The sequence below is a fragment of the Rhinatrema bivittatum genome, chromosome 6, assembly GCF_901001135.1.
Source record: "Rhinatrema bivittatum chromosome 6, aRhiBiv1.1, whole genome shotgun sequence".
NCBI lineage: Eukaryota > Metazoa > Chordata > Amphibia > Gymnophiona > Rhinatrematidae > Rhinatrema > Rhinatrema bivittatum.
The window spans coordinates 38,654,279-38,675,884 of NC_042620.1; the positions used below are offsets into that span (position 1 = coordinate 38,654,279).

At 41.8% G+C, this 21,606-nt stretch overlaps 1 protein-coding gene across 1 annotated transcript in view; it reads left to right on the top strand.

The window, feature by feature from the left end:
- CEP70 (centrosomal protein 70) overlaps window positions 1-16,609 on the top strand; it is a 188,570-nt gene extending 171,961 nt beyond the window's left edge. The window contains exons 16-19 of the mRNA XM_029605309.1: window positions 2,617-2,785; window positions 3,206-3,320; window positions 15,062-15,141; window positions 16,021-16,609. Coding sequence (XP_029461169.1) covers window positions 2,617-2,785; window positions 3,206-3,320; window positions 15,062-15,141; window positions 16,021-16,088 — 432 coding nt within the window. The 3' untranslated portion in view covers window positions 16,089-16,609. The remainder of the gene's footprint in view (window positions 1-2,616; window positions 2,786-3,205; window positions 3,321-15,061; window positions 15,142-16,020) is intronic.
- Window positions 16,610-21,606: the final 4,997 nt, after the last annotated feature.

Consider the following 21,606-nt stretch of genomic DNA (forward strand, 5'->3'; position numbering starts at 1 on the left):
GGGGCATAGAGTTCCATATCGTGGGGCCGGCCAGAGAAAAGGCTCTGTTAATAGTGGAGGAAAGCTTAAAGGATTTAATAGATTGGGCTTGGAGTGTTCCTTGGAGTGCTGGGCGTGTAGGTCTCTTGGAGGTACGGGGTACGAGGGGGGGGTTGAGCCAGTTGAGGTTGGAGTTTAATAGACTTTTGTGTATGATTGAGAGAGTTTTATAAAGAATTCGTGACTGTATAGGGAGCCAGTGTAGTTCCATAAGTGCGGGGGTGATGTGATCTCTTTTCTTTGTGTTTGACAGGATGCGAGCGGCGGCATTTTGTAGAAGTTGGAGTGGTCTAGTGTGAATTGCGGGAATGCCAAGTAAGAGCGCATTACAGTAGTCAATCTTTGAAAAGATAATAGCTTGAAGGACTGTACGGAAATCATTGAAATGTAGCAAGGGTCTGAGCTTCTTTATTGTTTGCAGTTTAAAGTAGCAGTCCTTTATAATGGATTTGATGAATGGTTTGAAAGAGAGGTGATTATCAATAATAACTCCTAGGTTGCGAGTGTGAGGTGGGAAGTTAGTAGCAGAGTAGGCAGGGGGGATGACCGGGAGTGGCTGCTTATTCGATATGACTAAAAGCTCAGTTTTGTTGGAGTTAAGCGCTAGGTGCATGTCCTTTAGGAGCTGGTTGATAGAGGAAAGACAGGATTCCCAGCTGTGTAGAGCCGTTTGGATGGTGTCCGAGAAGGGGAAAATGATTTGTACATCATCAGCATAAATAAAATGCTTGATGTGTAGATTAGTGAGGAGCGTAGTAAGGGGGAGCATGTAAATGTTAAATAAGGTAGATGAGAGTGAGGAACCTTGGGGAACACCTTGGGGGAGACTGATGGGGTCAGATTCATTATTGTTCATAGTGACAGTGAAAGTACGATTTTGGAGATATGATTGAATCCAATCAATGGCCTTGCCAGTGACCCCAATATTTCTGAGTATGCTGAGGAGGACATCATGATTAACTGTGTCAAACGCAGCTGAGATGTCAAGTAATGCGATAAGATAGGATGATCCTGAGTCAGTTCCTTTGATAAGGGTATCGTGTAAGGAGAGGAGCAAGGTTTCAGTACTTAAGTGCTTCCTGAAACCATATTGGGTTGGAGGGAAGATGTTATTTTGTTCCAGGTGATCAGATAGGCGTGTGTTCACGAGCTTTTCAAGCACTTTAGCTAGTAGGGGTAGGTTGGACACTGGTCTGTAATTAGAGAGGGTGGTGGGGTCAAGGTTGGGTTTTTTGAGGAGTGGTTTCACTATGGCTTGTTTCAGAGCATTGGGGACAATGCCATGTTCTAGGGAACAGTTAAGAATATTTGAGAGGGGTTTGGCGATCACATTGTGTATAGAAAGTAGGAGTTTAGAGGGGATAGTTTCAGAGGGGTGAGTGGAAGGTTTCATTTTCTTAAGTATGCTTTCTACTTCCAGGGAAGATGAGGACTCAAAAGAATAAAGGGAGCTAGGGGGGTTGATGGTGGGAAGAGAGATATTGAGGTTGTTGTGTGAAAATTGTGCTGTGATGGACGATACTTTGTTTTTGAAAAATTGCGCTAATTCATTACAGCGGTTTGTGGAGGGTGTAGCTGATTGTTGTGTGTGTATGGGAGAAGTAAGGTTAGCGACCATAGAGAAAAGAGCCTTGGGGTTGTATTGCAGCCCATTTATTTTATTGGCGTAGTATTTTCGTTTTGAGTGTTGAATAGAGTTTCTATAATCATGCATACGTTGATAGTAGAGAGTTTTGGTTGCGGGGGATTGGAGTTTGCGCCATGACCTTTCCGTGGCTCTGAGTTGGATTTTGAGATTTCTAAGGAAAGGAGTGTACCAGGGTTTCCTATTCTTTCTGTAAGGGTTGATTGTTTTTGTTATCAGGGGGCAGTGCACATTGGCAATGCTGCGTGTGCAGTTCACCCATGAGGATAATGCGTTATCTGGTGAGGATAGATCAATTTGTTTGTCTAAGTCAGAGCATGCTAATGCAATGGTTTCTACATCGCATGCTTTGCGGAATCTAAGGGAAATAGGCTGTCTGGGCGTGGATAGAGGGCTTTGAGGGAGCGATAGTTTGGTCTCAATCAATGAGTGATCAGACCAGGGTACTGATGTACATAGGGGGGGACTGTTCACACTGATGGGCGAGTTTATAAAAATCAAGTCAAGGGTGTGGCCAGCCTTGTGTGTGGGGGAGTTTACTATCTGTTGGAAGCCCATAGCTTCGAGCGAGGCCAAGAAAGCTTCACAGGCCGGTGACTGTGGTGAGGTATCTACGTGTAAATTGAAATCTCCTAGGAGGACTGTGGGTAGGTCTGGCGAAAGTGAGTTTGTGAGGAATTCAATCAGAGGAGATGAATCTTTCTCTAGAAGACCAGGGGGTGTGTATATAAGACAGAGTTGGAGTAGTTTAGATTTGAAATATCCAATTTCGTATTGATGGGGGATGTCATGCATCAGTCTTATTCTGAAAACCATGGAGTAACCATGGAGTAATTCATCTGTTGTTTTCTGTTGGCTGCAAGATAAAATTAGTTTGGTTTTGTAAACATTTTGCACAAAAACTAATTGTTTTTTTCACTTTTTTGTTCCAGGATGATAAAGGGCCGCCTTTTCAAATGCTGCAGTCTTTCGTCTCTCATTTCCAGAAACTGTTTGATGTGACATCTCTGAATGGCATTTATCCTCGTCTTAATGAAGTTTATACAAAGTTGGGAGAGATGAACAATGCCATGCGGGCTATGTGTGAACTCTTAGGGCTGGGTAAGAATTTGCAGGCAACGCGGCAGTTCTTCACTGAACTAGCAATAGATTCAGGGGGCTGGATGAACTGTCTCCTTCTGCTTTGAAGCAGGAATTTGTACTATACATATGCTTTTTCTGAAGGGTGAATCATATGTGTTATAAAGTAACTTGCAATATTATAGTATGAAATATATACACTAATAGAACAGTATGGTCACTACCAGCTGACTTCTGGTTTATCTGATTATAGAGAGAATGTCCCAACTGGTCGACTCTGTTTGTATAAACATAGGTAGTTCCATTAATTCTTATGTCAAAATGTTGTAGTATGGATTTACAAACTATCTTGTGACTGATATAAAAGTTGTCAAAATATTTAATGTGCTGTAACATAAGGAAAGAAGTTTGTGATCTGCAAGAGTGCTCCCTCTCTTTTAGATCATTCAGCCCCAGCGAGTGTACTGGTGAACATGGTAGGAAGGCTGTGTGGTGTTATCAAGGAGCAGACAAACAGACAGGTACTGGAGCTCTTCGGGGACTTAGACATCAACAGGTATCTCGACTTTTCTATGTTTCATAGACTTGTTACAGTAATAAGATCACCTGTAATAGTAAAGTTCAGCAACGTAAATAACTATGTGAGGGATACTGCTCATTCATTCAGGCTGCCATCATATATTTCATGACAGCAGTACAGCTTTATATCATCATTGCCCCTTCCAAATGTATATAAATCTTTTGAGTAATTTTTAAGTGATTTTGCCTCCAACTTGTGCTATCAACAAATGTCTGTGTTGGGAGATGCGATGTACTCCTTAAATGTTAAGAGCACCCAACACAGGCCGTGTTTCAAAAATGCTCTTTTCTTCTTCAGGGAATTTATACCTTATGTTAAAAATAAAGTCACTGCCAAAAATGTATTAAAAACCAATGACTATTTGGTAAATTGTGCTCGCTGTTCACAATCTTTTAAAATGGTCGGCTAACTAGAGCACAGAGTGGGATCTGGGGGTAATTGTATTTGATGATCTTAAGGTGGCCAAATAGGTGGATAAAGTGACTGAAAAAAAACAAAAGATGCTTGGCTGCATAGGAAGAAGAATGGTCAGCAGGAAAGAGGTGATATTTCCCTTATATAGGTCCCTGCAGAGACCTCACTTGGAATACTGTGTACAGTTCTGAACACTGCACCTTCAAAAGGATATAAACAGGATGGAGTCAGTCCAGAGAGTGGCTACTGATATGGTCAATGGTCTTCATTCTAAAGCATATGGGGATAGGCTTAAAGATCTAAACATGCATACCCTAGAGGAAAGGCGAGATAGGGGAGATATGAGAGAGACATTCAAATATCTCAAAGGATTCCATGCACAGGAGGTGAGCCTTTTTCAATGGAAAGGAGGCTCTAGAACGAGGGGTCATGAGATGAGGTTCAAAGGGGTTAGATTCAGGAGTAATCTTAGGAAATGTTTCCCAGCATGTAGCAGATGGACTCAGGACCAATGGGGTATAGTGTACTCCTGTTAGCAGTTGGAGACGGATCAGATTTCAATCTGACGTCAGCCCCTAGTACATATACCCCTGCAGGAAGTGCAGCTCTTCAGTATTTTCTGTCTCCATAGCAGTTAGGGACTATCTGCACGCTCTCTCAGCGTTAGAACCAAATTCAAAGAAGAAAATCCAAATTTAAAGAAGAAACCTACCTGAAGACTAGCCTCGCTCTCCTGCGGTGATACCCTCGGGTCCCTCCCCTAGTTGAGATTTCCGAGGTGATTTCCGTGGTCCCTCGGAGGTAAGCCTCGGTCCGGCGGCCGAATCACGGCGAGGACCTAGCCCCTGATCCTCGGGCGTGGCTGAGAGGCAGCGGGTGCACCCTTGAGCGCGGCGGTGAAGATATTTGCCCTCTCCCCCCGCAGCCGGAGACCGCCCAGAACGAAACCAGGAAGCGCCAAAGACAAGGTAAGGTAGAAATCTTCTGTTTGAATCCGATCTCCGAGGATCGAGGAGGAGCACAGGTCACCGGCTGGGACCAGTGCCACCGGGTTGATCCGCCCTAGTAGGGCCAGGCCCCGGCTATTTCCGAGGGTCTACCCACGTGGAGACCCTCCGAGGGGGTCGCCATATTGCCCGCTTGCTTGCTGTTGCCATCTTGGCCCTATTCGCTGCACTGTTCGCTGTTCGAGAGTGCACAATTCGAACTAGGCGCACAAAGCACTTGTGCGCATAAACTTACACGCACATAAAACCTTGCGCGCATAAGTTGCACGCACAGAGCCGGGCGCATATCTACGGCTGAACGCATAGCTGCGCACACAACTACATGCTCATCTTAAGCGCACCGGAGCGCATAAGAGCTTACGCGCTGACAGCCATGGCACCTCCAGAAACAGGGATAAAGGCTCAAGGCCTCTGCCCAGCATACCACATCAGAGCCGCACAAAGCGAGGAGGCTGACGCCCTGTGCACGCAGTGCGAAGAGGCCCTGGGAGACCTAGTCCAGGGCCAGTCCCGTCCAGGGCCGAGTTCTAGCTCCTCAGGGGGTACCCCGGACCTAGCCAGGGGGACCTCCCCACAGACAGGGACCCCCAAGGAACCAGCGCCCCTCAGCTTTGACCCAGCGTGTTGATCTCATGGGTGGAGTTCTTCAAGGGGATTCACGCCTTTGTTCAAATGCAAACTGAACCTCAGGCTGACCAACCACATCCTCCACGGGAGGACCCTCATGCCCTTCAAGACCTAGGCACAGGCTTCCACTACCCAGAAGCCCCACCTATGGGGACTTTGACATCTCTGAGGAGGAAACCAAACCCTTAGAAGAGGGGGAGCTCCCTCCCGGGGACAGAGCCTCACCGAACCATGAGACGCTTCTTCACAAAGGACGAGCTCCCGGACCTGGTCACCCAATGTCTGACGGAGCTCACTATCCCGGGCCCAGGTACTTTGGGGGAACCTAAACCGAACCTCTTGCTGGAAAGGAACTTTATTTTGGGAAAGCCAAGGAGTTTTTGTTAAAACCAGAAGATCCAAGACACTGAAAGCTGACATAATGATAATTTTCAATAGCCAAAGAACTCATTTCTTGTCCTAATCCTTTAGTGACCCTCCCCACTCCATCTGTATTTTCCCTTATAGAACAGGAACTTATCTCTTGTATTTACTGTGAAGCAGTTGCTTACCTGTAACAGGTGTTCTCCATGGACCGTAGGAAAAACCAGTCACACATGTAGGTGATGTGATATTGCATGGTGCCAACATGGAATATGCTTTCTCAGAGCCCAGAAAGATTGAAAAAGTCTGTGCTACACAAGCTCCCTCAGTCCATTACCTAGCTAAACTTCAATTCTACAGGGAGGAGGGTGGGACTGTGTGGCTGGTGAGACCTACTGTACACACAGAGCACCTCAAATAGGTAAGCAACTTGGTTTTCTCGGAGGACAAATGGGATGAATCCAGCCACACCAGTGGGGAAGCTCATGCTAAGAGTTGCAAAGAAATATTGAGCTTTTAACGGATAAAGGAAATTGCAACTCAGGAAAAAAAAGGACGCATTGATACGCTTAATTAAATAATTTATTTTAACTGCTTGGCCAAGACAGTAGTGTTGGATAAAAGTATGTATTATAAACAAGTGGCCACTTTTTAGATACCTTGATTTGAAGCCAAGTGGAGATGAGCTTCTGCTCTTGAAGTTGTCTGGATTTGATGGGCTTTAATTTTGGCCACAAGATGCTAAAGATAAAGTTTGATTTTTAGTTGGTAAACTGTGCTTAGTTGTATCTAAAGAAATATATAGTTGAGGAGCTTTTCTGAAGGTTTTGGATCTCTCCAAGTAAAACAGCAACACTCTCGAGCAATCCAAAGTGTGAAGAGTTTGTTCCACTTTGTTGGAATGAGGTTTTGGAAAGAAAATTGGTAGGACGATGGGCTGGTTTAAATGGAATTGAGACACTACTTTTGGTCAAAATATAGGGTGTGTTCACAATAATACCATTTAAAAAAAATGTGAGTGTAAGGAGTCTGAATTACTAGAACTTAAACTCCACTCTTTGTGCCGAAGTCCCTGCTATAAGGAGTAAAACTTTTCAGATTAGAAATTTGAGATTTACAGTTACTAGAGGTTCAATAGGTGAATTCATTAATCCAGAAAGAATATACTGAGGCTGTACGGAGTAGGAGGGTCTCTGATTGGAGGATGTACAGTAGATAAGAGACCTTTGATGAACCTTGCTACTATCGGGGTTGGTAAATTGGATAACTTTCCAAGTGTTTATAGTATGCAGCAATAGCCCTTAAATGTACTCTGACGGAGTTTGATTTCACTTCCAAGAGATTAAGAACGTATTGAATTAAGGCTGCAGGAACAGCTAAACCAATTTGTGTTGTGGTCTGCACACGAAACAGAAAAAAATTTCCACTTAAAGTTATAAACATCTAGTAGATGGTATTTGTGCTGCCAAGATAAGTCCTTTGACCTTAGGCTGGTGGAGCTAATGCCTTTTTCACCTTTCTCAATCCACAAGAGAATGATTGAAAAAAAATAAACATTTTTTGAACTTTGCGTACCATCCTGCCATTCACAGCAAAGCAATGGACATTTTGTTGCAGTTTTCAACTTCTTACCTGTGTGAGCAGTTTTTTTCTTGTTTAACAAGTGTCAAGAGTTAGGAGAGAAATTCTCATTCCAGTTGAAGATGAAATCCGTGTGTGCTTATCTCAAGTTCGACCCAGAATTAAGTATTTGTGCAGCAACAAACAAGCACAGGTTTCACATTAAAGTCAATTTCATTCTTTATTTTTAGTTTCAAAAATAACACTTTTTTTATGCATATAGAGATGTGCTCATAAGTTTGCATACCCCTGCCAGAATTTGTAAGATGTGAGGAATTTTAAGAAAACACGAGTGATCAAACAAAACACATCTTATTTTTAATGATTCAAATTAAATTATTTTATGCATCACAAAATAGCTCAATCATTAAACAAACCATAGCAATAAAGGACATAATAAAATGGTCCTGTTCAAAAGTTTGCACACCCTTAGTTCTTAATATCGTGTATTGCCCTCTTTTGCATCAATGACGGCTTGCAGTCTTTTGTCATGGTTGTGAATGAGGCCCTTTATTTTCTCATGTGGTAAAACTGCCCATTCCTCATGGTAAAAAGCCTCCAAATCCTGTAAATTCTTTGGTTGTCTAGCACGAACTGCATGTTTGAGTTCTTCCCGAAGTGGTTCAATGATGGTGACGTCAAGACTTCGATGGCCACTCCAGCACCTTCACTTTCTCTGCTGCAGCCACTGAAGGGTCGACTTGGCCTTTTTTCAGATCATTGTCAAGTTGGAAAGTCCAAGTGGTGCCCTATGCGCAGCTTCCTGGCTGATGAATGCAAATTCTCCTCCAATATTTTCTGATAAGATGCTGCATTGATCCTGCCATCAATTTTGACTAAATTCCTTGTGCCGCTGTAGCTTACACACCCTCAAAACACCTTGGATCCACCACCATGCTTCACGATAGGGATGGTGTGCTTCTCTTCATAGTGTTTATGGTTGCGATCATAAAGTTCAATTCTGGTCTCATCACTCCTAATTATTTTGTTCCAGACGTTTTGAGGTTTCTGTAGGTGCTGTTTGGCATATTGTAAGCGGGCTGTTTTGTTCATTGGTGCAGCAATGTTTTTTTTCTGGCAGCTCTACCATGCAGCCCATTTTTGTTCAAGTATCTCCTTATTGTGCATGCTGAAGAAGTTGCTTGTGAGTTTTTCTTTGCATCCCAAAAACTTTCCCTGGCAGTGGTGTTGGAAATTTTTCTTGGTATTAACCGAACCATAATTTTCTACTTCTTGATAAGAGTTTGAACAGTACTGATTGTCATTTTCAAATCTTTGGATATCCTTTTCCTGATTTATAAAGTTGAACTAGTTTTGCTTGCAGAGCCTTTGAAACTTCTTTTGCTTTCCCCATGCTTCAGTAATCACCAAAATCACTGCAGCCCTGGATGAAATGCACAAGGGTTTCTCATTGACTATTTATACATAGACACTAATTACAATCAGACAAGGCACGGGTGTGATACCTACCCTTCTTTGCCATCTCAACCTGTGTGTGGCAGCTTGAGTGTATACTATCATTCAAGGGTAGGCAAACTTTTGAACAGGACTATTTTATTATTTCCTTTATTGCTGTGATTTGTTTAATGATTGTGCTATTCTGTGATGCATAAAATAGTTTACTTTGAAAATGCATTAAAAATAACCAATTATTTTGTCTGCTCACTCATGTTTTCTTAAAATGCTATACTTCTTACAAATTCTGTCAGGGGTATGCAAACTTATGAGCACAACTGTATAGGCCTATACAAGAAATCAAGAGCTTTTAAAATTTATGGAGAGGAAACTAAACAAAAGGATTAGGCCAACAGGTGGCCAAAATAAACAGATCCACAGAAAAATCTAATTTTCTACTCAAAAGAGTATTGACAATTATTATTGAATTATTTTATCTACAACTTACTGATCACTCTAACACATCTTGAGCTGTAGATATAATAATTGTTATGCAGGGATTCCCGGAGACCTGAAAATTATTTCAAGGGTTCCTCCATGGTAAAAAGCTCGAGAAATGCTGGTCTACACTATTCTGCTTTCAATATCCAAACTGTTAGATTGGGACAAAGAAGTGATCAGTTGTTCCTGTTTGTATCCCAGATCAGTCCAGACAAGTGGGTTTTGCATCCCTACCAGCAGATGGAGGCAGGGAACTAAACACTTTGAGGCACTGCTACATAACTGAGAGTGCTGCCTGCAGTCCCTCAGTATTTCTCTGTCTGAAGCAGATGGTAGAGGTGCAACCCTGCAGTTAAAAAAAAAAAAAGAAGGGACAGAAGAAGAGAAGTTAGAAGACGCTCCCTGAGGTGGGCCATCCCTCAGGTTGAGCCGGGCGAGCGGGGGGTTGGTAATCCCTGATCAGCTTTAGCCTGCAGCGGATGCAGGTGGTCTGATAGCTAGGGATCCTGGTTCCATCTTATCCCCTGAAAGCTCCTTCCCAGAGGTGTTGCCAGCAGCAGAGAAGTCTTCCTTTTTTTGCTTGAATTTCTTCCTGTTACACTTTTCTTTTGGCAGTAACCACACAAGGCTGTTCCTGGTTTGATCATCGGGGCAGGCCCAGGCTGGAGAAGGAAGCAGTGTAGCTCTTCTATTTGCGGATCAGCATGACCCAGCAGATCTCATGGTGGATGTCGATCAGGACGGGGATAAGGACTTGGCTGATCTGGAAGAGATCCCGATAACAGAGGGAGATGACCCATGGGTGGTTCATCTGTTCCATAAGGAGGAATTGAGATTCCTTATTTCCCATGTTTAGAAGGAACTGGGTATTAAGGTGGTCCAGGAGGAGTCTGACAATGAAGGGGTGGATCCGGTGTTGGTTGGACTCTTGGGCCCACCAAAAGCCTTTCCCTAAAAAGATCAAGAAGCTAGTGAACTAGGAATGGAACTACCCAGAGGCAAGCCTCAAGGTGGCTAGAGCCATAGCAAAGTCGTATCTCCTCACGGAGGATATCCTGGTATTGCTGAAGGTAATTGCTTCAGTCTCAGCGGTCACTAACAAGATGACCATTCTGGTATCGGGTTTGGCAGCATTAAAGGATGCACAGGACCGTAAGCTACAGATTCATCGGGAAAGGATGTTTGAAGTCTCAGTGCTGAGCCTTCAAGCAGCAATCTGTGGAAGTCTGATACAGAGGGCCTGCTTATGCTGGGTCCAGAAGTCTTCAGCAGACGCTGGTGTTAATAGCCAGGCAATTCAGGTGGAGGCCGGGATTGCATGAGGCTGATGCACTTTGACTTGAGCTGCACTTCAGCCAAGAATATGGTTGCAGCAGTCTCGGTGCAATGGCTGCTGTGGTTGTGGAATTGGTCAGCTGACATATAGTCCAAGTCTCAGCTCTGTAATCTTCCTATTAAAGGAAGGAAAATTGATGTTCAGGAAGGACCTGAAACAATTCATAAATTTTTTGAAGGAGTCTAAAGGGAATAAGCTGCCAGAGGATAAAATGACAGTCAGGAAGTCTTTTCTGCCTTACTCTATTTTTGGGAGGTGCAACAGTTTTTATCCCAATAAGGGTTCTGCACTGTCTTCGGGGCAGAACCAGGGGACCGGTAGGCAGTTGTCCTTTGGAGGCACCCGTAGACTTTCCTGAAAGGGCTCCAATCAGGGGTCGGCATTAAGGCTTGACAATGAAGCCAGACTGGTCCACTCTCTTCAGATGGCAGTAGAAGGCAGTCTATCACAGTTTTACAAAGAGTGGACCAATGGGTCCTAGAGGTAATAAGGGACAGCTAGGCTTTAGAATTTTTTTGCCCCATCACAGAAGCTTTAGTCTCATTGCAGTGTCCAAGGCAAGCAAGCAGCGATTTGGGACATATTGTGTCACCTTCAGTTGCTGGCATGATGGTACTGGTGGCGGTCACAGGAGGTGCCACATGAAGTTAGCATGTGGCACATTTAAAACTAATCGGAGGAAGTTCTTTTTTACTCCATGCACAATTGAACTCTGGAATTTGTTGCCAGAGGATGTGGTTAGTGCAGTTAGTATAGCTGAGTTTAGAAAAGGATTGGATAAGTTCTTGGAGGAGAAGTCCATTACCTGCTATTAAGTTCACTTAGAGAATAGCCACTGCCATTAGCAATGGTAACATGGAATAGACTTAGTTTTTGGGCACTTGCCAGGTTTTTGTGGCCTGGATTGGCCACTGCTGGAGACGGGATGCTGGGCTTGATGGATCCTTGGTCTGACCCAGTATGGCATGTTCTTATGTTTACGATGTCATGCCAAAAAAGAAAAAAAAAAAAGGAAGGAACCTTTTGTCCCATCCTCTGTCTGCAAAAGGTGAAATCTGATACTGCAAGTTCCCCTGTTTTTCTGTATGGAAATGTTGTAGATGATGATAGTGGCAGTTCGTCGAGTGGAGTTTTTCGGGCCTCGCTGGACTTGACTGAAGCCTATCTGCACATACCCTTTCAGGAAGAACATCAAAGTTTCTTCGTGTTATGGTTCTGGAGTAACTTTTCCAGTTTCGGGCCCTCCTTTTGATTTGGCAACTGCACTTTGCATGTTAACAACGGTGAGGGTGGTGGTGGTAACAGCAGCTCTCCGCAGGGAGGGGATCCTCATTCATATTTATCTGGATGACTGGATTATCCGAGGGAAATTGGAGGAGGTATGCCGGCTGCCTGTGCACACGATGATTGATATGTTGCAGTTTTTTAGCTGAGTGGTGAATTTGGCAAAAAGCCCTACCCAGATGCTGAAATACTTGGGGGCAAAGTTCAATACTCAGCTCGGCCGAGTGTTTCTCACTTCAAACAGGATTCAGAAGTTACAATCCCAAGTGGTACAGATTTTGCAGATGCCAGTGCCTAGGGCTTGGGATTAGCTTCAGGTCCTGGGTTTAATGGCATCTACATTGAATTTGGTGCCATGGGCTTTTGCCCACCTTGCACCCTCTACAGGGAGTGTTGCCATCGCACTGGAATCCGTTGTCAGAGGAGTTTCATCAGCCTTTACCGCTACAGGGTACTTCCAGGTCCAGTCTCTTGTGGTGGCTGTGTCAGCCCAGTTTGGAGAAAGGGATGGGCCTGGAGTTCTGAATTGGGTTATTGGGATCACAGATGCCAACATCAAGGGTTGGGGGATGATCTGTCAAGAACGGATGACTCAAGGACTGTGGTCACTAGTGGAAGCATCCTGGATTATCATTCGCTTGGAAATGAGAGCAGTGTACAGAGAGTTGCAGGGGCTGTTAAGGCAAGGTCCGATTTTCTCAGAATGGGCAGATTACTTTTGTCTCACAACTTGTCTTTTGAGAGTAGGCGCTTACGACAAGGATACTCTGAGCCCATGATTTTCAGGGGCTTAGTTTATAATACCTTGCAGGTTCAGGTGGCAGCCTTGGGGTGTCTCAAAGGTATACTCCAGGGAAAAGGTCGTTGGCCTCACATCCAGATGTTGTGTTTTTTAAGGGGGTCAAGCATCTGTGGACGCCAATATATAGATTGGGTCCAGCGTGGAGTTCAAACTTGGGTTTGTGGATGCTTTGTGGGCCTCCATTTTGAGCTGTTGAGAAAGACATCGTTAAAGGACCTCATGCTGAAGGTGGTATTTTTGGTGGCAATTTGTTCAGAAAGATCTTGGAGCTGCAGGCTTTGTCCTTGTAGGGTACTATTTCTGCTGGGTTGCCGGAGGCAAATTTCACGAACAGTGGTCGGCAGTCTGATCATTTGTTTGTATTGTTTGGAGGTGCCAGAAATGGATGGAAGGCCTCCAAGGGCATGATAGTGCATTGGGTGAAAGAAACTATTGTTTTCAGCCTACCTTTCTAAGGAGAGAATTTCAGAGGGGTTGTATGCGAACTCTACTAGAGCACAGGCAGCGGCATGGGCCAAGTGTCAGTTAGTGTCGCCGCAAGAGATTTGTAGAGCAGTGATGTGTTTTTCTCTTTACATTTTATCTTGCCATTACCGTTTAGATGTTCAGGCTCCAGGAGAGCCAACCTTTGGCGAAGTGTGTTGAGAGGAGGCCTTTTACAGGCCTGCCCAGTGTTGGGGTGCTTTGGTACATCTCACTTGTCTGGACTGATCTGGGGTATGAACAGGAAAAGAAAATTGGTTACCACCTGCTCATTTTCATTCCTGAAGTACCAAAGATCAATCCAGAATCATAGCCCCTTAATGTTCTCAAGATCATTAAGTCAAGTCATGTTCTGGCATGCTAACTGGGAAAAACTGTCAGAATGTATATACAGAATCTAAAGAAGTTTGCCAGGTTGTGGTTAGTCCCTTGGATTGATTTGTGGTGTTACTGTTTGAGGTGCTCCAACCTTTGGGTTTGGCTTTCACCCTCATTTAGGGGGTTGTTGAGGAGTCATTACTCTATAGTTGGCTTGGGTACAGGTCAATACTGAAGGACTGCAGGTGGCACTCTGTTATGTAGCACTGCCTCAAAGTTTTTTTAGTTCTCTGCCTCCATCTGATGGTAAGGGCTCAAAACCCACTTGTCTGGACTGATCTGTGGTACTTCAGGAATGAAAATTATCAGGTAAGAAAGAAATTATCAGGTAAGAACCAGTTTTCCTTTCTGAGTTGTCAGTGCTGTAATTGGAGATGTATGGTAGAGCCATAGCCAACCTTTGAAGCCATGGAAACCAAATTTGTAACACCCAAAATAAGGGCAATAAGCTTCATCTTTCCTTAATGTTACAATGGTTTCTGATATGAGGAGTAGATGGCAAAGCTTTTCCATGGAATAGTGAATGCTTCTGGTGCTAAACATTCAGAGCTGGTCTCTTTCAGGAGAATAGTGTCAGTTTATGGTTTGATGGAGCTGTAAAGAGTTCCATTTGCAGCCTTCCTCAACACTTGAAGATGTGAAGAGACCACACATGAGGTTGAAGGTGATGACTTGGGTCCTGTACATAATTATGGTCATTTTTTTGATAATTCCAGATGGTGGTGTTTCATTATTAATTTCCATCCTGTTGTAGTTTTGTTATATGGTATTGACTCAAAGAATGTCAGAATATTGGACTTCCTTGGCAATCCAATATTCACAGTGAGATGTATTTTTTTTTATGAGCCTAATTCCATACTTTGCATGCTTTGTAGAGTTTTGCAGAACCCATGCCGCCTTGTTTATGTAGTACATGGCTACTTGGTTGTCTATACAAATTTGTACTACTGCCTAGCCATTTTTGGAATACCAGGAGAGCTGTACTTGTGGCTCTCAATTCTAGAAAATTTATGTGACACTGCATGTCTAGGATTAACCAGGATGCTGAAAGTATACTGCATGGAAATGGATTCACCATTCTTGTGTAGATACATCTATGGTTAGTATGTGCTGCAGCCAGAAATGAAAAGCTTGGTTCACAAAGAAGTTTCAAATGTTGAGCCTCCCACCGTAGGGAACACGTGGGTGATTTGGTTATATTTATTTAAGTCTTTTCTATACCGTCATTAAGGTGGGTACCGTCACAACGGTTTACATAAAGGCACATAAAAGTAATGCTATTATTTATTCTGAAAGACATTAGTTGAGTATGCTGGTTCCAGTGAAGTCTCAGAATCCACTGGGCTTGTATCATGTGTTTATGGAAAGATTATATTATCAAATTACGTTTCTACCTGTCAACCTTTTTGACTTATGCATTTCCTAAACTAAAGCTCAAATTATTTTCATTAAAAAAGCAGCTGCCCTGCTTTGTCAGTTATTAAATGTAACTGTTTACTGGTTGTAGCATTATCAGAAAGCTAGAAGACTATGAGGAATTTTTTCCAGCATTTGAAACTCTTATACAAGATCTCCTGCAAACTTTAGGTAAGTTATTTGAGGCAAAAGTTCCTGCTTAGCACCATTCTATTGTATTTCAGTATTACATTTCCCCCAGATGCTCCAACTGTGCTTACGTGCACCATACAACACCCAGATTTGAAAATCGTCTTGGCATGACAATTTGTGCAGGCATTGCCAAAGTAATAAATAAAGTGGTCAACATCTAAGAAAAAAAACACCACAATACAATTAGAAAGTATAGAAAGGAAAAGGGCAATTCCAGCATTCCTTGAGAATTTCCACTCCTAGAAATAAGCATGAGAATTAAGGCTCTTGCTTTTCTCATCTGTATTTTTCAGCTTTATTTTTTTCAACAAGTGACTCAGCTGTATTTTTTTCACATTTATTTCTTGGTTTTGGTTTATTATAAATATAAAAGCCAATATACTTTAGAACATGAGAATATTGCTTTTTTTTTTTATAATTTGTCTTACTCTCTTCCATTTTTTCTTACTGTCAACTGGAATGTTTTCCAACAGTTGAACTTATGTATAGTAGGGCTGTACATTTGTTTTGGTTTTTAGTGTGCACTATTTCAATTTAGTGCACTAAATCAAAATAGTACTTACTGATAAAAATGACAATTGAATTTTAATAAACAATTAAAAAATATTGTAAACTTTTTCTGGCTGCACAGCCATTTGTCTTTTATAAAGAGATGAAAAATTCAAATTTACATTGTCTGTATCAGTGAAAAATGCTTACTATGCACAATACTGCTCTTGAGAACAACTTTAGATGTTTGCATGTGTACTGAGCATTTTATTTGATTTTCAAATAAAATAGTATATTTTTATTTTTGGAGCAACTTGTTCCTTTTTTAGTTTCATTTAATCAAGTTCTTCTTTGCTTCTTTGATTCCAGAAATCAACAACCTTGATGACATTATGCCAGCAGTGCAGACACTAAAGATGGTAACGGCCAAAAAGTGATTCATATCTCATCTACTGCTGTAAAACTTAAACAAAATGGCTATTGCTGTTGGTTAACATTCCACAAACTTCTAGCTTAAGATGTTCTGGTGCATCGTGTTTTAAGACCAAGATTTGTACAACTACCTCCCATTTTGCTGAGAACACCTGAGCCTAATAAAATCTTTGTACTACTGGTGAAGTTAATAGAAAAAAAATATTTATAATTTAGAATATATAGAAATACCACAATATTTCTTTATGTACAGAATTTAGATCCATTTCAAAAGCCTAGCACTGTAGAAGTCATGCTAAACTAATGTATTTCCTGTAAGAAATTTTCTATCCATGTCTCAGGAGTATAGAATAGCAGAAGTAGGATATGTGGATGAAGTATGGGACAGTGCCATAAAGCAGCTGTCCTCATTTATGTCAGAATCAAACATATGTCTTTGGCACTGGACTTTACAGCAACTTTTTAAAAAATGTTTTTCCAATAAAAACTGGTAAAAAGTGTTTCAAAAAAATTTGAATTTGAATTTTTTTTCAGACTAGGACTGTTGTATTTATTAAGCATGGCACCTCTAAGGCCCTGTGGGAGTTCACATAAGCTAAGATAAGCCTGCAAATCTCATTTCTAACATGTGGCCTTCAAGAGGGTCAGACTTTTTATTCTTATCAACCAAGCCAGCTCTGCAAGCATGGAGAATAATGTGAAGCACATTCTCTTTGACATGAAATATCTGGTGTATACTACTATTTCAGTCCCTAATGATATGTCCAAGGTGGTATGTGCAGAGAAGAGACGTTTGCGCCATAACAGAAACATGGCTCAAATCCACGGACATCACACTCATTAACCAATTACCAACGCAGACTTACGATTTCTTCTCCATCCCAAGACAAAAAAAAAGAGGAGGGGGTATCTTCCTAGCTGCAAAAAAATCCTTAAGGTTCTCACACCACCCCATCAGTACAGTAACTAAACTAGAACTAGGATTGTTCAAATCAGAACAACTCCAAATCCTGCTAGTCTACGCCCCGCCAGGCTTACTAGAGTCAGACTCCTCTCCTATCATCGAAACCATAACTCTGCATCTCAATCTTGACTCCCCTGCTATAATCCTGGGTGACTTCAATTTACATGTTGACAAAGTTCCCCTCTCTACAAACTGTGAAGCCCTCCTCACCGCACTGTCAGCGATGGGATTCAGACAACAAATCAATAAACTCACCCACAAAGCAGGCCACACGCTCGATCTACTCTTTACAAACACTGGTATTTCTCTTACAAAACAACCAAATTGCAAAAAAGTCCCATGGTCAGATCATTCTCTAATCTCCACCAGTTTTTCCTTACCTCGATCAGACTCCAAACTCAACTCAAGACCCTCTTTCCTATACAGAAAACCTTGCAACTCGGAACATCTAAGTAAAGCTCTAACCTCGGATCTACCACTCATTGAAGTATCTACCCCTAACGCTGCCCTCCAATCCTGGTCCAAAATAACAAAATCTATAGCAAACACTCTCTGCCCACTGACAACCAAAACAAGGTCTGCTAATACATCCAAACGTCAACCCTGGTATAATGATGAACTACGAAAACTCAAACAATTACTTCGGCAAAAAGAAAGAAAATGGCGCAAAGCCCCTTCACCAGCCTCACTCTCTGATTACAAACGATCACTCCATCTTTACAAAAGTACCACGTTGAAAATCAAAAGAGACTACTATGCCCGAAAGGTTCATCATCTCAGCTTTGACTCAAAAGCTCTATTCGCCTTCGTTTCCAGCCTCACTAAACCTATCACTCCAGATATACCACCCGAACAAGCCCAGACTAAAGCAGACGAATTGGCTCTTCATTTTAACAAAAAAATATCGGATCTCCTTAATCAGCTGATTCCAAACACTACGTCTCCAGATAACACATATCTTCCCCAAAATAAAGACATCCAGCTTAATGCCTTTGAACCCATCACAATCACAGAGATACAAAATGTATTAAAAAGAATGAAACCGTCATCACACCCATTTGATCAAATCCCTACCAAAATGCTTCTTCTTATCCCGGACACAATAGCAAAAACCCTAGCAGATATTATAAACTGCTCCTTATCACATGGCATCTACCCAGATGACCTAAAAACTGCCTCAATCAAGCCACTGCTAAAAAAACCAAATCTAAATGCATGTGATCCCAACAACTTCCGCCCTATTTCCAGCCTACCATTTATAGCTAAAATCATGGAAAAACTGGTAAACACCCAACTATCCAACTACCTAGAGGACCACAGTATTCTGTCCCCAAACCAATATGGTTTTCGCAAAGCCGCAAGCACCAAAACACTACTAATTTCACTCATGGACTACCTACTCTCTGGTATTGATAAAGGCCAAGCATATTTTCTAATCCTCCTTGACTTCTCGGCGGCCTTTGACACCGTCAACCACGCCCTTCTTCTAAAACAGCTGGCAAACATTGGTTTAACAGGTGCCACACTAAACTGGTTCAAAACATTTCTAGAAAACAGAGGATACAGAGTCAAAATTCATAATAAAGAATCCCAATACCACCCTTCTAATAGAGGAGTGCCGCAAGGATCATCACTTTCACCCACCCTTTTCAATGTCTACCTGCTACCACTCTGCCAACTACTAACAAAATTAAGCCTGAAACATTTCCTTTTTGCAGACGACGTACAGATCGTAATCCCTATAAAAGAATCAATCTCAAAAACAATGGAATACTGGGACAGTTGCCTATTAGAAATTAAACTTCTCCTCAACAGTCTAAACCTTGTACTCAATGCTTCGAAAACAGAATTCCTGCTCATATCACCGGAAAACAATAACACACTTCCTAAACCACCCACACTCCTTCAAACAACCCACGTAAGAGACTTAGGAGCCATCCTAGACAATCGTCTCAACCTCAAAACATTCATTAACCTAACCACCAAAGATTGCTTCTACAAATTACATATCCTGAAAAGAATAAAACCGCTGTTTCACACTCAGGACTTCAGAACAATCTTGCAAGCAATAATCTTTTCCAAACTAGATTATTGCAACTCATTACTATTAGGCCTCCCAGCTTCTTACACCAAACCTTTACAAATGGTTCAGAACTCTGCAGCCAGAGTCCTTACAAATTCCAGGAAAATTGACCACATTTCACCTATTCTCAAAAACCTCCATTGGCTTCCGATCCACTATAGAATCATGTACAAAACCATTAACATCATATACAAAACTATCAACCAACACACGCAACTTGACCTACAAATACCACTTAAAAAATTCACCTCCGCCAGGCCTATCAGGGAACACTACAAAGAGTCACTCCAAATTCCAAAGGCCAAAACCTACCAACATAAATCCTTGAGTCTCAGAGCCTTCTCATCAGCAGGTCCAGCTCTCTGGAACTCGATCCCACCTGATTTGAGACAAGAGCCATGCTCTTTAACATTTAGGAAAAGACTAAAAACTTGGCTTTTCAAAAAAGCATTTCCAAGCCTTGAATAAAACCTCCTCTCACTAGCACTAACTCGTATGCAATAATGGAATGTAAACACGAATCAACCAACCTCAAACCCTCTCTCACTAATTCCTGCTGAATATTTATCATACTATTACCATTCACAACTGTCATATTTATTCATTTGATTACCTATGTACCGTTTCATAGTCTTATTTTTTCACTTGCTATTCTAATGTATCAATAGGCTGAAATGTAAATATTGTGCTGTTCAATTTCTCCCCTTCCATCCCAAGTTTATTTTCCTTGTTTTTTGTAACTTTCCCTCTCCCTTTTTCTGATTCACTGTATTTAAAGTTCGAAGTTCTTATTGAAAATATTGTTTTTTACGTTACGTTATGCTTTACACTCCTTGTTATTTGTAAACCGGGTTGATGTGATGCCTATCATGAAACTCGGTATAACAAAAACAATAAATAAATAAAATAAATAAAATGGTACAGTGCCTTGCAAAGGTTTTTACATTCTCATCTATAAAATACAAGTCAAAATGCATTAAAATGGTTTTTCACTGATCTACATAACATACTTTACACTGTGAAAATCAATCTAGAAATATTTCAAAAGTGAGGCAAAATAAAAAAAGCAAACTGTCTTCATTGTGTAAATCTTCACACTCTTTGTTTTAACAAAACCAAAGTAGTTCCAGTTTAAAAAATTGCCTTAACAAGACCCTTAAGTTAGATGGCACCTACATCTCTTCAGTCACAGCAGTTGAGCTGATTTGAATACTCCTGGGTGAAGCATCAAGCTGTTTGTGTTATATGATGTGTATTTAAAGCAAAGGTCAAAATATGCTGAATAAGAACTCTGGGATAATGTTATTCAAAAGTACAGCTGAGGGGAAAGGCTATAAGAGAATTTCAATGTGTTGGACCTGGCAGTAGCCCAAGGGATAGTCAATCACCATAAAGTGGAAACAATTTGGCATCCACCAAGGTACTGCTGCCTTGACGCTGTCCCTCCAAAGGCAGGAGCCATGGGTTAAGGAAACTGCTGTGGATGGTCACTGTAAGGCCTAAGCTTAGTTTGACAGAAGGACAGCGGTCTGTGACCGAGACTAGGAAAAATGTTGTTCAATCGTTTCAAGATTACTCTACAACCATGGCCTGTATGAGAGTCTGGCAAGAAGGAAGCCAATCCTAAAGAAAAGCCATATGCTATGCTGCATCGCATTTACAAAGAAATTCTTAGTGCATCCATGTTGGAGGTTTTGTCATCTTTTGAAACCAAAGTGGATTGTTTTGGTCTTGGTGCTACGTGATATGTGTGATGTAAAACAAATACAGCATGTTAGCCTGCTAAAACCATCCTTCAGTAAAGTGTGGTGGTGATAGCATTATTTTGTGAGTATGCTTTGCAGCAGCATGGAGAGGAAGGCTTGTGAAGATCGCAAGCAAGATGGCTGGTGTAAAGTGCAGGTATATCCTGGAGAGAATACTATTCATCTGCTATAGACCTGGGATTAGGGAGAAGATTTACCTTTCAGCAGGACAATGATCTTAAGCACAAATCAAAAGCAACAATGGAGTGGTTTAACAAGAAGAAAGTGAATATCAGTCAGTAGCCCAGTTAAAGCTCAAAGGTGAATCCTATAGAAAACATGTGGCACGACTTGAAGACTGCATTCTGTATGCTCCAGCCAACCTCCAAGCACATGAACTCTTCTGCCAAGAAGAATAGGCTAGAATTGTACCATCCCACGGCGCAAAGGTGGTAGTTGCATAAGGAGCATCCACCAAGAATTAAGTCAAGGGGTGTGAAGACTTATGCAATCAAGACATTGTAGGTTTCATTCTTTTGTTTGGTTGTTTGTTTAACTGGTTATTGAAAGAGTTGTGAAGCATAACAATTCCAAAACAGCAGCAGCATTTAACATGTAGTTAAATCACAAGTAGATTGTGATACGTTACAGGAGGACCTTGCAAGACTGGAAGATTGGGCATCCAAATGGCAGATGAAATTTAATGTGCACAAGTGCAAGGTGTTGCATTA